At 57.4% G+C, this 16,479-nt stretch overlaps 2 protein-coding genes and 1 long non-coding RNA gene across 7 annotated transcripts in view; 2 read left to right on the top strand and 1 right to left on the bottom strand.

Annotated features, from left to right (window-relative positions):
* Positions 1-8,815, top strand: part of LOC146422474 (RNA-binding protein 10-like) — a 9,884-nt gene extending 1,069 nt beyond the window's left edge. The window contains exons 2-6 of the mRNA XM_085046187.1: positions 7-291; positions 2,682-2,744; positions 4,408-4,505; positions 6,848-6,944; positions 8,686-8,815. Of these exons, the coding sequence (XP_084902313.1) occupies positions 7-291; positions 2,682-2,744; positions 4,408-4,505; positions 6,848-6,944; positions 8,686-8,739 (597 nt within the window). The 3' untranslated portion in view covers positions 8,740-8,815. The remainder of the gene's footprint in view (positions 1-6; positions 292-2,681; positions 2,745-4,407; positions 4,506-6,847; positions 6,945-8,685) is intronic.
* The window catches only part of CFP (complement factor properdin), a 37,948-nt gene that overhangs the window by 12,721 nt on the left and 8,748 nt on the right, over positions 1-16,479 (top strand). Inside the window, exons 1-5 of one of the 5 annotated variants that reach the window (XM_085046463.1) lie at positions 9,005-9,117; positions 11,212-11,395; positions 12,903-13,057; positions 14,608-14,784; positions 16,112-16,309. The exons of the other annotated variants lie outside the window; for them this stretch is intronic. Coding sequence (XP_084902589.1) covers positions 9,060-9,117; positions 11,212-11,395; positions 12,903-13,057; positions 14,608-14,784; positions 16,112-16,309 — 772 coding nt within the window. The 5' untranslated portion in view covers positions 9,005-9,059. Of the gene's footprint in view, positions 1-9,004; positions 9,118-11,211; positions 11,396-12,902; positions 13,058-14,607; positions 14,785-16,111; positions 16,310-16,479 lie in introns of those variants that run through there. 5 annotated transcript variants of the gene reach the window in all.
* LOC146422473 (uncharacterized) lies at positions 10,522-11,223 on the bottom strand. The gene is made up of 3 exons (XR_014848176.1): positions 11,151-11,223; positions 10,734-10,774; positions 10,522-10,608 (listed from the first exon to the last, which is right to left on the bottom strand). It is a non-coding gene; the product is annotated as an uncharacterized LOC146422473 (long non-coding RNA).

Raw genomic sequence — 16,479 nt, 5'->3', positions numbered from 1 at the left:
CCCCAGAGCCCCCCCCGAGGGCTGGTGGCTGCCTACAGCGGGGAGAGCGAGAGTGAAGAGGAAGGAGAGCGAGGAGGAGGAGGAGGAGGAGGAGGAGGAGGAGGAGGAGGAGGAGGAGGAGGAGGAGGAGGAGGAGGAGGAGGAGGAGGAGGAGGAGGAGGAATTGGCAATTCTGGCATTCAGGAGGAGCCTCTGACCGACTGGGCCAAGCTGGCGTGTTTGCTGTGCCGCCGGCAGTTCCCCAGCAGGGAGGCTCTGCTGCGCCACCAGCAGCTCTCGGGGCTGCACAAGGTATCCTGAAATTATCCTAAAAGTGTCCCAAAAATGTCCTGAAAATGTCCTGAAAGTGTCCTGAAAATATTCTGAAAATATCCTGAAAATGTCCTGAAAATATTTTAAAAACGTCCTGAAAATATCGTAAAAATATCCTGAAAATATCCGGAAATTATCTTGAAAGTGTCCTAAAAATGTCCTGAAAATATCCTAAAAATATACTAAAAGTATCCTAAAAATATCCTGAAAATATCCTGAAATTATCCTGAAATTATCCTGAGAATATCCTGAAAATGTCCTGAAAATATCCTAAAAATATCCTGAAAATATCCTGAAAATGTTTTGAAATTTTCCTGAAAATATCCTGAAATTATCTTGAAAGTATCCAAAAAATGTCCTGAAAATATCCTAAAAATATCGTAAAAGTATCCTAAAAATGTCCTAAAAATATCCTGAAAATATCCTAAAAATATCCCAAAAATATCCCAGAAATATTCCTAAAGTATCGCAAAAATATCGCAGAAGTAGTGCAGAAATAGCTTCGAAATTTTCAGAAAATTCTCTGAAAAATCACTGAAAATACCCTAAAAATATTCCAGAAATGTCCCAAAACTATCACAAAAATATCCCAGAAATAGCTCCAAAAAACCCCCAAAATTCCCAGAAAATTCACTGAAAATTCCCTGAAAATTTCCAAAAAATACCCCAAAAATATCCCCAAATTGTGCCCAAAGTCTCAGGAAACATCCCAGTTCCCAGCAGGGAGGCTCTGCTGCGCCACCAGCAGCTCTCGGGGCTGCACAAGGTACCCTGAAATTATCCTAAAAGTGTCCTAAAAGTGTCCTGAAAATGTCCTGAAAGTATGGCAAAAATATCCTGAAAATGTCCTGAAAATATCCTGAAAATATCCTAAAAACATCCCAGAAATATCCCCAAAATAGTGCAGAAATAGCTCTGAAAATACCCCGAAAAATCCAAAAAAGTATCCAGAAAATATCCTGAAAATGTCCTGAAAATATCCTGAAAATATCCTGAAAATATCCCAGAAATAGTGCAAAAATAGCTCTGAAAATACCCCAAAAATTCCCCAAAAATATCCCAAAAATACCCTAAAAATATCCTAAAAGGATCACAAAAATATCCCAAAAATAGTCCAGAAATAGTGCAGAAATAGCTCCAAAAATTCCCTCAAAGTATCCAAAAAATACCCCAGAAATATCTTAAAAATATCCTAAAACTATCCTAAAAGTATCACAAAAATATCCCAAAAATATCCCAGAAATAGTGCAGAAATAGCTCCCAAAATTCCCAGAAAATTCCCTGAAAATATCCAAAAACAACCCAAAAATACCCTAAAAACAGCTCAAAATAGCCTGAAAATACCCAAAAAATATCCAAAAACAACCCAAAAATACCCCAAAACCAGCCCAAAATCAGCCTGAAAATACCCAAAAAATTAGCCCAAAAATACCCCAAAAATACTTCCAAAACAACCCCAAAAACAACCCAAAAATACCCCAAAACAGCCCCAAAATCAGCCTGGAAATACCCCAAAAAATCCCAAAACCACCCCAAAAATTCCCCAAAAACAGCCCAAAATCAGTCTGAAAATACCTAAAAAATACCTAAAAAATACCTCAAAACCACCCCAAAAATACCCCAAAATCAGCCTGAAAATACCCCAAAAATAACTCAAAAATACCCAAAAAATACCCCAAAATCAGCCTGAAAATACCCCAAAAATAACTCAAAAATACCCAAAAAATACCCCAAAATCAGCCTGAAAAACCAAAAACAACCCAAAAATACCCCAAAAAAACCCCAAAATCAGCCTGAAAATACCCCAAAACCAACCCAAAAACACCCCAAAACACCAAAATACCCCAAAAATAACCCAAAAATTCCCCCAAAAATACCCAAAAAATTCCCAAAAATATCCCAAAAAATATCCCAAAAATACCCAAAAAATATCCCAAAATCAGCCTGAAAATATCCCAAAAACAACCCAAAAATACCCAAAAAATACCCCAAAATCAGCCTGAAAATACCCCAAAAAATCCCAAAACCACCCCAAAAATACCCCAAAATCAGCCTGAAAATAGCCCAAAAATAGCCCAAAACCAACCCAAAAATAACCCAAAAACAACCCAAAATCAGCCTGAAAATACCTAAAAAATACCTCAAAAACATCCCAAAAACACCCCAAAACCACCCCAAAAACACCCCAAAACAGCCCCAAAAATACACCAAAACCAACCCAAAAATACCCCAAAAACACCCCAAAGCCACCCCTGTGACCTTGGGGACATTGGGGACACCCTGGGGACACCCTGGGGACACCCTGGGGACACCCTGGGGACACTCTGGGGTGATTTTGGGACCCCAAAATGTCATTTTTGCCCCCAAAGCAAAACCTGGAGCTGCAGCGGCGAAGTCAGCAAGCTGCGGCTGAGGAGAGAGGGGACAGCGAGGTGAGGGACAGAGGGACACTGGGGACTCTGTGGACACTGGGGACATAGGGGACACTGGGGACTTTGGGGACATTGAGGGGATATTGGGGACATTGGGGACATTGTGACATTGCATGCTTATAAGATATTTACAGGGACAGAGGGACATTGCATTGGGTGGACAGGGTGGACATTGTGATTGTGTGACATTGAGGGATTTGGGACATTGTGATATTCAGATTACTAAATATTAAAGTAAGAGGGACATTGGGATACTGGGACATTGGGATATTGCATTGTTTATGGTGAAGGACAGAGGGGACATTGCATTACTGTATCAGTGGGACACTGTATTTACTGTATCAAGTGTGATCACTGTATGACACAAGCACATTGTGACAGCAAGGAATATCAGACACTGGACACTGTATTACTGTATCAAGTGGGGATCAGGGTACTGCATATTGGGGACATTGGGGGACATTGTGGACAGTGGGGATTGGGGGCATTTGGGATATTGGGGACATTGGGGACTTTGGGGACATTGAGGGGACATTGGGGGGATTGGGGACATTGGGGACACTGAGGGGATATTGGGGACATTGGGGACATTGGGAGAGACTGGGGACACTGGGGACACTGAGGGGATATTGGGGACATTGGAGACATTGGGGATATTGGGGACATTGGGGACACTGGGGGGACATTGGGGACACTGATAGGGCAGTGGCGACATTGGGGACATTGAGGGGACACTGAGGGGATATTGGAGACAGCGAGGTGAGGGACAGAGGGGACAGTGGGGACACATTGGGGACACTGGGGACATTGCGGACACTGAGGGGACATTGGGGACACACTGGGGACAGAGGGGACACTGGGGACATTGAGGACATTGGGGACAGTGAGGTGAGGGACATTGGGGACAGTGGGGACAGTGGGGACAGGGGGACATTGGGGACACTGGAAGGACATTGGGGACACTGAGGGAACAGTGGGGACATTGGGGACAGCGAGGTGAGGGACAGAGGGATATTGGGGACATCAGGGACACTGGGGACATTGGGGATATTAGGGACATTGAGGACATTGGGGACAGCAAGGTGAGGGACAGAGGGGACACTGGGGATATTGGGGATATTGGGGACATTGGGGACAGTGGGGACATTGGGGACATTGGGGACATTGCGGGGACATCAGGGATGAGGGGACATTGGGGACACTGTGGTGATTTTGGGGGTAATTTTGGGGGTAATTTTGGGGTGGATTTTGGGATAATTTTGGGCTAACTTGGGGATAATTTTGGGCAGATTTTGGGATAATTTTGGGATAGATTTTGGGATAATTTTGAGGTGGTTTTGAGGTGATTTTGGGGATAATTTTGGGCCAATTTTGGGATGATTTTGGGGATAATTTTGGGCTAGTTTTGGGATGATTTTGGGGGTAATTTCAGGGTAATATTTGGGATGATTTGGGATGATTTTGGGCTAATTTTGAGATTATTCTGGGGTGCATTTCAAGGTGATTTTGGGCTAAATTTGGGCTAATTTTGGGGATAATTTTGCTGTAATTTTGAGCTAATTTTGGGCTAATTCTGGGCTAATTTTGGGCTAATTCTGGGCTAATTTTGGGTTAATTTAGGGCTAATTTTGGGCTAATTTTGGGGATTTTCTCCCCTCCCCAGATGAAATATCGCGACAGAGCCGCCGAGCGTCGCGAGAAGCAGGGAGGGCCTGAGACCCCCGAACCCAAACGGCGCAAATTCGGGGGGCAGAACCCCGGGTGAGACCCCAAAAATTGACCAGGAGAGACCCCAAAATGTGGGGGGAGAGACCCCAAAAAATAGGGGGGAGAGACCCCAAAATGTGGGAGGTGAGACCCCAAAATTGGGCAGGAGAGATCCCAAAATTAGGGAGGAGAGAACCCAAAATTGGGGAGGAGAGACCCCAAAATTAGGGGGGAGAGACCCCAAAAATGTGGGGGGAGAGACCCCAAAATTAGGGAGGAGAGACCCCAAAATTAGGGGAGGAGAAATCCCAAAATTGGGGAGGAGAGACCCCAAAATGGTGGAGAAAAGACCCCAAAATCAGGGGGGAGACCCCAAAAGTTGAGGGAAAAAACCCAAAAATTAGGGGGGAGAGACCCCAAAATTGGGGAGGAGAGATCCCAAAATTGGGGAGGAGAGACCCCAAAATTGGGGAGGAGAGACCCCAAAATTAGGGGAGGAGAGACCCCAAAACTGGAGGGGGAGAGAGACCCCAAAATTAGGGGGGAGACCCCAAAAGTTGAGGGAAAAAACCCAAAAATGTGGGAGGAGAGACCCCAAAATTGGGCAGGAGAGACCCCAAAATGTGGGGGGAGAGACCCCAAAATATGGGGGGAGAGACCCCAAAATGTGGGAGGAGAGACCCCAAAATTAGGGGGGAGAGACCCCAAAATTAGGGGGGAGAGACCCCAAAAGTTGAGGGAAAAAACCCAAAAATTAGGGGGGAGAGACCCCAAAATTTGGGCAGGAGAGACCCCAAAATTGGGGAGGAGAGACCCCAAAATTGGGCGGGAGAGACCCCAAAATTAGGGAGGAGAAACCCCAAAATTGGGGAGGTGAGACCCCAAAAATGTGGGAGGAGAGACCCCAAAATTGGGGGAGGAGAGACCCCAAAATTGGGGAGGAGAGACCCCAAAATTAGGCAGGAGAGACACCAAAATTGGGGAGGAGAGACCCCAAAATTGGGGGGGGAAAGACCCCAAAATGTGGGGGGAGAAACCCCAAAATTGGGGATTTTTTTGGGGTATTTTTGGGATTTTTTTGGGATGTTTTTGGGGTGATTTTGGGAATTTTTTTGGGGTATTTTTGGGGTGTTTTTGGGGTGATTTTGGGGATTTTTTGGGATGTTTTTGGGGTATTTTTGGGGTGTTTTTGGGGTGATTTTGGGGATATTTTGGGATGTTTTTGGGGTGATTTTGGGATTTTTTGAGATGGTTTTTGGGGTTGTTTCCAAGCTCCCCTATTCGGGTTTGACCCTGAGGTGACCCTGGAGGTGACAATTCCCCCCCGGTGACCCTGGAGGTGACAATCCCCTGGTGACCCTGAGGTGACCCTGGGGTGACAATCCCCCCTGGTGACCCTGAGGTGACCCTGGGGTGACATTTCCCCCCCTGGTGACCCTGAATGACCCTGTGGTCACCCTGAGGTGACAATCCCCCTGGTGACCCCGAGGTGACCCTGAGGTGACCCTGGAGATGACAATTTCCCCCTGGTGACCCTGGGTGACCCTGGGTGACCCTGAAGTGACAATCCCCCCCTGTCAAAAAACCCCCTGGTGACCCTGAAGTGACCCCGAGGTGACCCTTAGGGACCCTGGGTGACCCTGAGGTGACCATACGTGACCCTGGGTGACCCTGGGTGACCCCAGGTGCCCCGTGGTGACCCGGAGGTGACCCTGGGTGACCCTGAGGTGACCCTGAGGTGACCCTGGGGTGACCCCGAGGTGACAATTCCCCCCTGGTGACCCTGAAGTGACCCTGAGTGACCCCGAGGTGACCCTGGGGTGACCATAGGTGACTCTCGGTGACTCCGAGGTGACCCTGAGGTGACCCATGGTGACCCTGGAGGTGACAATTCCCCCTAGTGACCTTGGGGTGATCCTGGGGTGACACTGAGGTGACACTGAGGTGACACTGAGGTGCCTCTGGGTGACAATCCCCTCCTGGTGACCCTGGGTGATCCCGAGGTGACCCTGGGGTGACATTTCCCCCCAAGGTGACCCTGAGGTGACCCTGGGTGACCTCGAGGTGACCCTGAGGTGACCCTGAGGTGACATTTCCCCCCCTGGGGTGACCATAGGTGATCCTAGGTGACCCTGAGGTGACCCTGGGTGACCCTGTGGTGACACTGAGGTGACCCTGATGACACTGAGGTGACCCTGTGTGACCCCTGGGTGACCCTGTGTGACACTGAGGTGACCCTGGTGACCCTGTGTGACCCTGGGTGACACTGAGGTGACCCTGGGTGCCCCGAGGTGCCCCTGTGTGACCCTGGTGACCCTGTGTGACACTGAGGTGACCCTGTGTGACACTGAGGTGCCCCTGGTGACACTGAGGTGACGCTGTGTGACACCCCGCAGGGACACCGAGCCGCCCCGGGACGCTGCTCTGGGCTGCAGGATGCTGCAGGCGATGGGCTGGAAGGAGGGCAGCGGGCTGGGCAGGAGGAGACCCGAGGTGACAATGGGGACACTGAGGGGACAGCAGGGACACTGGGAGGGACTGGGGACAATGGGGACACTGGGGACAGTGGGGACATCAGGGACACTGGGGACACTGGGGATAGTCAGGGCATTGGGGGGCAGCGGGCTGGGCAGGAGGAGACCCGAGGTGACAATGGGGACACTGAAGACAGAGGGGACACTGGGGACCTTGGGGACACTGGGGATAGTGGGGACACTGGGAGGGACTGGGGACATCGGGGACACTGGGGACATTGGGGATAGCAGGGACATCGGGGACACTGGGGACAGTGGGAGGGACTGGGGACATTGGGAGTCTGGGGACATCGGGGACATCGGGGACATTGGGGACATCGGGGACATTGGGGACACTGGGGACATTGGGGACATTGGGGACATTGGGGACGTTGGGGACATTGGGGACATTGGGGACATTGGGGACGTTGGGGACAATGGGGACAGTGGGGACATTGGGGATAGCGGGGACATCGGGGACACGGGGGACAGTGGGAGGGACTGGGGACATTGGGAGTCTGGGGACATCGGGGACATTGGGAGTCTGGGGACATCGGGGACATTGGGGACATCGGGGACATTGGGGACACTGGGGACATTGGGGACACTGGGAGAGACTGGGGACAGTGGGGATACTGGGGACATCGGGGATAGTGGGGACACTGGGAGGGACTGGGGACACTGGAGGGCAGCAGGCTGGGCAGGAGGAGACCCGAGGTGACAGTGGGGACACTGAGGGGACATTGGGGACACTGGGGACACTGGGAGGGACTGGGGACATTGGGGGTAGTGGGGATATTGGGGGGCAGCGGGCTGGGCAGGAGGCGGCCGGAGGTGACAGCAAGGACAGAGGGGACAGTGGGAGGGACTGGGGACATTGGGGACATTAGGGATAGTGGGGACACTGGGGACATTGGGGACATCGGGGACATTGGGAGGGACTGGGAGGGACTGGGGATACTGGGAGAGACAATGGGGACACTTGGGGACACTGGGGATACTGGGGGGACTGGGAGTGACTGGGAGGATCCAGGGACACTGGGGACACTGGGAGGGACACTGGAAGGGACACTGGGGACACTGGGAGGGACAGTGGGGACACTGGGGACGCTGGGGAGGACACTGGAGACACTGGGAGGGACTGGGGGGTCACTGGGGTGGTGGCAGCCAGAGGTGACACTGGGGACACTGGGGGAGGAACCAGGGACACTGGGAGGGACACTGGGAATACTGGGAGGGACATTAGAGACACTGGCAGTGACTGGGAGGGACACTGGGGACACACTGGGGACACTGGAAGGGACACTGGGGAGGACATTGGGGACACTGGGGAGGACATTGGGAACACTGGGGGAGATTGAGGACATTGGGGACACTGGGAGGGACGCTGGGGACACTGGGAGGGACACTGGGAGGGACACTGGGGACACTGGGAGGGACACTGGGGACACTGGGAATACTGGGAGGGACACTGGGAGGGACACTGGGAGGACTGGGAGGACACTGGGGACACTGGGGGAGATTGAGGACACTGGGAGGGACATTGGGAGGGACTGGGGACACTGGGGTGGTGGCAGCCAGAGGTGACACTGGGGACACTGGGGAGGACACGGGAGGGACACTGGGGACACACTGGGAGGGACTGTGAGGATCCAGGGACACACTGGGGACACACTGGGGTGACCTCGGTGACCCCGAGTGACCCCGCTGTCCCCCCCCAGCCCCCCAGCCGGCCCCGCCCCGGCGCGGTGACACGCTTCAGCGAGGCGCCCTGAGGCCACGCCCACCCAGGCCACGCCCACTCCTGACCACGCCCACTCCTGGCCACGCCCACCACAAGCCACGCCCACCACAAGCCACGCCCACAACCCTCGAAGCTCCTCCCCCTCCCCTCCCCCATCCCTTTCGATGTCGAAATTTTTTTTTTGGTTTTTCTTTTTTTTTTTTGTAATAAAAATTGGGTGAAAAAAGCGGAATTTGGGGGTTGGGGCGGGGCGGGTGGGGGAGGGGCGGTGCCGGGGTGGGGGAGGGGAGGGGAAGGGGTGGGGGAGGGGAGGGGAAGGGCAGCCCCTCCCCCACACTTCCCGCTAGCCCCATGGCGACCTCCTTGGGGTTCATCCTGGTGCTGCTCGGCGCGGGGCTGGGGGCGGCCGGTACTGGGGGAACTGGGAGCACTGGGAGGGACTGGGGGTACTGGGAGGGAGAGCTGGGGGGACTGGGGATACTGGGAGGGAGCTGGGAGGGAGCTGGAGGGAACTGGGAGGATACTGGGAGTACTGGGAGGGAACTGGGAATACTGGGAGGGAGAGTTGGGGGGACTGGGGATACTGGGAGGGGGCTGGGAGGGAACTGGGGATACTGGGAGGGACTGGAAGGGAGTCTGGGGGTACTGGGAGGATACTGGGAGTACTGGGAGGACATTGGGAGGGCACTGGGAGCACTGGGATTACTGGGATGGACTGGGAGGGAGAGCTGGGGGAACTGGGGATACTGGGAGGGAACTGGGGGCGGCTGGTACTGGGGGCACTGGGAGCACTGGGAGGGACTGGGAACGGGAAACTGGGGACTGGGGATACTGGGAGGGAACTGGGTGGGAGCTGGAGGGAACTGGGAGTACTGGGAGGGAACTGGGAGGGAGAGCTGGGGGGACTGGGAATACTGGGAGGGAACTGGGAATACTGGGAGGGAACTGGGAGTACTGGGAGGGAACTGGGAGTACTGGGAGGGAACTGGGAAGGACTGGGAGGGGGAGCTGGGGGAACTGGGAGGATACTGGGAGGGACTGGGAATACTGGGAGGGCACTGGAGTGGGGCTGTGGGGACTAGGAGGGAAAGCTGGGGAAACTGGGAATACTGGGAGGGAGCTGGGACGGCATTGGGAGTACTGGGAGGGACTGGGAGGATACTGGGAGAGCACTGGGAGGATACTGGGAGGATACTGGGAGGAAGGCTGGGGGTGCTGGGAGGGAACTGGGAGGGAACGGGGGTACTGGGAAGGCACTGGGAGGATACTGGGGAGAGCTGGGAGGAACTGGGAGGACACTGGAGAGGACACTGGGGGTACTGGGAACACTGGGAGAACACTGGGAGGGAACTGGGAGGGAGGCTGGGGGTACTGGGAAGGCACTGGGGAGGCACTGGGAGCACTGGGAGGATACTGGGGTGGACTGGGAGGGCACTGGGAGAGAACTGGGAATACTGGGAGGTAACTGGGAGGGAGGCTGGGGGAACTGGGGGCACTGGGAAGAACTGGGAGTACTGGGGGAGCAGAGCTAGGGGGAACTGGGAAGATCTGGGGGGAACTGGGAGGGAACTGGGGGTACTGGGAATACTGGGAGGGAGGCTGGGGGAACTGGGAGGGCACTGGGAATACTGGGAGGATACTGGGAGGGCACTGGGAGGGGGCTGTGGGCACTGGGAGGGGGAACTGGGGGTACTGGGAGGGCATTGGGAGCTCTGGGAGGATACTGGGAGGGCACTGGGAGGAACTGGGAGGAGGGCTGGGGGCACTGGGAGGGAACAACTGGGAGGAACTGGGGTTACTGGGGTGGACTGGGAGGGTACTGGCGGCACTGGGAGGGCAGAACTGGGAGCACTGGGGGCACTGGGAGGATTGGGAAGATACTGGGAGGAACTGGGAGGAACTGGGAGGGCAGAGCTGGGGAGAAATAAGGTTACTGGGAGGAACTGGGAGGGCACTGGGGGGAACTGGGGATACTGGGAGGATACTGGGAGCACTGGGAGGGCACTAGGAGCACTGGGACAATACTGGCAGGATACTGGGAGGAACTGGGAGGAACTGGGAGGATACTGAGAGAGCACTGGGAGGGAACTGGGAGGATACTGGGAGCACTGGGAGGATACTGGGAGGATACTGGGAGCACTGGAGGTACTAGGAATGCACTGGGAGAGAACTGGGAGGATACTGGGGGCACTGGAAGGGGACTGGGGACAACTGGGGATACTGGGAGGATACTGGGAGGATACTGGTAGGATATTGGAGGAACTGAGAGGAACTGGGAGGATACTGGGAGCACTGGGAGGGCACTGGGAGGGCACTGGGAGGGCACTGGGGATACTGGGAGGGCACTGGGAGGAACTGAGAGGAACTGGGAATACTGGGAGAGCACTGGGAGGATACTGGGAGCACTGGGAGGAACTGGAACTGGGAGGAACTGGGAGGAACTGGGAGGAACTGGTTCACCCCCTGACCTCCCGCTGACCCCTCCTGGCCACGCCCCCCCCAGCGGCCACGCCCGTGTGGTGCTTCACCCGATTGGCCGAGGATGGCGAAGGGGGCGGAGCCAACGCCGAAGGGGGCGGAGCCTGCGCCGAGCCGCTGGCGGATGAGCAACTCCCATTGGCTGACTGCTGCCTCAACCCCGCCTACGGCTACAAGCTCCGCCCACAGGGCCACTGCCTGTCCTGCCGGTTAGCCACGCCCACTGATAGCCACGCCCATAATAGCCACGCCCACAAAGCCAATTCCTATAGAGCCACGCCCATCCAGACCACGCCCTAAGCCACGCCCACAAAGACCACGCCTATAGTCACGCCCACTGCAGCCACGCCCATTCAGACCGCGCCCCGATAAGCCACGCCCACCCAGACCACGCCCATCGCGAGCCACGCCCATCGATAGCCTCGCCCACCCAACCCACTCCCACAAATTAGCCACGCCCACTGATGGCCACGCCCATCCAGACCATGCATATAGAGCCATGCCCACTGATGGCCACGCCCATCCAGGCCACCCCCCCGATAAGCCACGCCCACAAAATACATGCTTACAGAGCCACGCCCACTGATAGCCACGCCCACTTAGGCCACGCCCATAATGAGCCACACCCATCCAGGCCACGCCCCAAATGACCACGTTTATAGAGCCACGCCCAGTGATAGCCACGCCCACCCAGACCACGCCCACAATGAGCCACGCCCACAGTTAGCCACGCCTACAAAGAGCCACACCCATCCAGGCCACGCCCACACTGAGCCACGCCCATTGGTGGCCACACCCACCCAAGCCACGCCCACGAATGAGCTGCGCCCCTTTTAGCCCCGCCCACCGGGGAGGGGAGGGACACTGAGTGACCCTGGATGGACCCAGGTGACACTGAGTGACACTGGGTGACCCTGAGTGACCCAGGTGACCCCAGGTGACTCAGCTGTCCCCAGGTGACCCCAGGTGACACTGAGTGACACTGGGTGACCCTGAGTGACCCAGGTGACCCCAGGTGACTCAGCTGTCCCCAGGTGACCCAGGTGACCCCAGGTGACACTGAGTGACTCTGGGGACCCTGAGTGACCCTGGGTGACCCTGGGGGACACTGAGTGACCCTGAGTGACCGTGAGTGACTCTGGTGACACTGAGTGACACTGAATGACTCTGACTGACCCTGGGTGACTCTGGGGACACTGAGTGACACTGAGTGACTCTGACTGACCCTGGGTGACTCTGGGGACACTGAGTGACCCTGGTGACCCCAGGTGACCCTGGGTGACCCTGAGTGACACTGGGTGACCCAGGTGACCCCGGGTGACTCCAGGTGACACTGAGTGACCCCGAGTGACCCTGAGTGACACTGAATGACCCTGGGGGACACTGAGTGACCCTGGGGGACTCTGGGGACACTGAGTGACCCTGGTGACTCCCAGGTGGCTTTGTGACCCTGAGTGACCCTGGGTGACCCTAGGGGACGCTGAGTGACCCCAAGTGACACTGAGTGACCTCAGGTGATCCTGGTGACCCTTAGTGACTCTGGGGACACTGAGTGACCCTGGGTGGACCCAGGTGACACTGAGTGACCCAGCTGTCCCCAGGTGACCCTGGGTGACACTGAGTGACCCAGCTGTCCCCAGGTGACCCCAGGTGACCCCAGGTGACCCCAGGTGACCCAGGTGACCCCGGCTGACCCCGTCTGTCCCCTGTCCCCAGGCAGGGCCAGTGGGGACCCTGGACAGCCTGGAGCCACTGCTCGGTGACCTGCGGCGAGGGGACACAGCTGAGGGGGCGGAGCCGCAGCCCGGCCGGCGACAATGGTGACACCAGCGAGTGGCAGCTGAGGGCGTGTGACATGCCGTGCTGCGCCGGTGGGACATGGAGGGACACTGGGGACAGGGAGGGACACTGGGGACATGGGGGGACATGATGGGGACATGGGGGGACATTGGGGACAGGGAGGGACATGGGGACACCCAGAGGGGACATGGGGACACGTGGGGGAGACACCAAGGGGACAGGGGGGTGACCTGTGGGACATTGGGGACACAGAGGTGACCCTGGGGGTTACCTGTGGGGACATTGGAGTGACCTGTGGGGACACAGGGGTGGCCTGAGGGGACACTGGGGACATGGTGGTGACCCTGGGGGTGACCTGTGGGGACACTGGGGACACTGAGGGACACAGAGATGACCCTGGGGGTGACCTGTGGGGACACAGAGATGACCTGTGGGGACACAGAGATGACCTGGGGGGACACTGGGGACACAGAGGTGACCTAGGGGGACACGGTGGGGACACAGGGATGACCTGAGGGGACACTGGGAACATGGAGGTGACCTGAGGGGACACTGGGGACACGGTGGTCACTTGTGAGGACACAGAGGTGACCCGTGGGGACACTGGGGACAGAGAGGGGACCCTGGGGGTGACCTGTGGGGACACTGGGGACAGAGAGGGGACCCTGGGGGTGACCTGTGGGGACACTGGGGACATGGTGGTGACACTGGGGGTGACCTGAGAGGACACTGGGGACATTGAGGTGACCTGAGGGGACACAGAGATGACCTGTGGGGACACTGGGGACATGGAGGTGACCCTGAAGGTGACCTGAGGGGACACTGGGGACACAATGGAGACACGAAGGCTGTGGGGGTGACCTGAGGGGACACAGAGGTGACCCTGGGGGTGACCCGTGGGGACACTGGGGACACAGGGATGACCTGAGGGGACACAGAGATGGCCTGTGGGGATATTGAGGACACAGAGGTGACCTGAAGGGACATTGGGGACACGGTGGTGACCCTGGGGGTGACCTGTGGGGACACAGAGGTGACTTGAGGGGACACTGGGGACACAGAGGTGACCTGTGGGAACACAGAGATGACCCGTGGGGACATTGGGGACACTGAGAGGACACAGAGATGACCCTGGTGGTGACCTGAGGGGACACTGGGGACACGGAGGTGGCCTGAGGGGACACAGAGATGACCCGTGGGGACATTGGGGACACAGAGGTGACCCTGGGGGTGACCTAAGGGGACACTGGGGACACTGAGGGACACAGGGATGACCTGTGGGGACAATGGGGACATGGCTGGGGGTGATCTGGGGACACAGAGATGACCTGTGGGGACACAGAGGTGACTTGAGGGGACACTGGGGACACTGAGGGGACACAGAGATGACCAGTGAGGACACTGGGGACACTGAGGGGACACAGAGGTGACCTGAGGGGACACAGAGATGACCACTGGGGACACTGAGGGGACACAGAGATGACCTGTGGGGACACTGAGGGGACACAGAGATGACCAGTGGGGACACACTGGGGGCACAGAGATGACCAGTGAGGAACACCGAGATGACCAGTGGGGACACCGGACACCCAGATGTCACCTGTCCCCATCCTGTCCCCAGTGGCGGGCAGCTGGAGCTCGTGGTCACCGTGGGGCAGCTGCTCTGTCACCTGCGGCTCAGGTGTGCAGCGGCGCGACAGGAGCTGCTCGGAGCCACCTGCCCGCTGCGGGGGGACGTGTGGCTCTGGCGACAGCCAGGAGACGCGACAGTGCCAGGGTGACACCGAGGAGTGTCCCGGTGAGGGGGAGGGGACGGCAGGCGACAACTGGGGGGAGGGGAGAGGCGGGGAGGGGAGGGAAAGTGAGGAGGGGTCGGAAAGGGGCTGGAAAGGGTCAGGAAGGGTGGGGAGGGGTCGGGAAAAGGTCTGGAAAATTGGGAGGGGTCGGGAAACTGGTGAGGAGGGTCGGGAAAAAGTGGGGAGGGGTCGGAAGGGGAAGGAAAGAGTCGGGAAGGTGAGGGAAGGGGGCTGGGGAGGGTCAGGAAGGGATGGGAATGGATGAGGAGGGTCGGGAAGGGATGAGGAGGGGTCGGGAAGGGGCTGGAAGGGTGGGGAAGGCGCGGAAAGGGGTGGGGAGGGGTCGAGAATGGGTGGGGAGGGGTCGGGAAAAAGTGGGGAGGGGTCGGGAAAGGACGGAAAGGTTGAGGCGGGGTCGGGAAAGGGTCGGGAAGAGGTCGGGAAGTAGGGGGAAGGGTCGGAAAAGAGTGGAAATTGGTGAGGAGGGGTCGGGAAAAAGTGAGGAAGGGTCGGGAAGAGTCCGGAAGGGTGGAAATGGATGAGGGTCAGGGAAAAAAAGTGGGGGAGGGGGCGGAAGGGCTGGAAAGGGTCAGGAAGGGTGGGGAAGGGTCGGGAAGAGGTCTGGAAGGATTGGGGAGGGGTCGGGAAAAAGCGGAAACTGGTGAGGAGGGGTCGGGAAGAGTCTGGAGGGGCTGGGGAAGGGTCGGGAGGAGATGGGAATGGATGGGGAGGGGTCGGGAAGGGGCAGGAAAGAGTCGGGAAGAAGTGAGGAGGGGTCGGGAAGGGCTGGGAACGGATGAGGAGGGGTCGGGAAGGGGCAGGAAAGAGGTGGGGAGGGGTCGGGAAGAAGTGAGGAGGGGTCGAGAGGAGTCGGGAAAGGGTGGGGAAGGGTCGGAAAAGGGTCGGGAAAAAGCGGGAAGAGGCCTGGAGGGATTGAGGAGGGGTCGGGAAAGGACGGAAAGGTTGAGGAGGGGTCGGGAAGAGTCGGGAAGAAGCGAGGAGGGGTCGAGAATGGGTGGAGAAGGGTCGGGAAGAGTCGGGAGGGGCTGGGGAGGGGTCGGGAGGAGATGGGAAGGGATGAGGAGGGGTCGGGAAGTGGTGGGGAGGGGTCGGGAAAGGGCGGAAATGTTGAGGAGGGGTCGGGAGAGAGTCGGGAAGAGGTCGGGAATGGATGGGGAGGGGTCGGGAAAAAGTGAGGAGGGGTCGGGAAAGGACGGAAATTGGTGAGGAGGGGTCGGGAGAGGGTCGGGAAGGGCTGGGGAGGGGTCGGGAGGGTTTGGGGAGGGGTCTGGCCTGCCAGTACAGACCCCAACCCCTTTCCCCCCGCAGTCGCCGGGGCGTGGGGCGCCTGGGGCCCGTGGGGGTCGTGCTCGGGGTCGTGCCGGGGGTCGTCGGGGGGCTCGGAGCCCAGCCGGAGCCGCGCGCGCCGCTGCGACTCCCCCGAGCCTTCCCGCGACCCTCCCGGAGCTCCGTGCGACGGGAAAGGGGCCGAGAGAGAGCCGTGCCCGGGGCTGCCCCCCTGCCCGGGTGAGAGACCCCCTGAGAGACCCCCAGGGACCCCTGAGAGACCATTGAGACCCCCTGAGAGACCACTGAGAGACCCCCGAGACCCCCGGGGACACCCTGAGAGACCACTGAGACCCCCAGGGACCCCCGGGGACAGCCTGGGACCCCTGAGACCCCCTGAGACCCCCTGA

This window comes from Lichenostomus cassidix, unplaced genomic scaffold (genome assembly GCF_008360975.1).
Source record: "Lichenostomus cassidix isolate B80296 unplaced genomic scaffold, HeHo_3.0 HiC_scaffold_40, whole genome shotgun sequence".
NCBI lineage: Eukaryota > Metazoa > Chordata > Aves > Passeriformes > Meliphagidae > Lichenostomus > Lichenostomus cassidix.
Note: the sequence above shows the minus strand (reverse complement) of the source record. Positions and strands in the feature narration are given on the sequence as shown.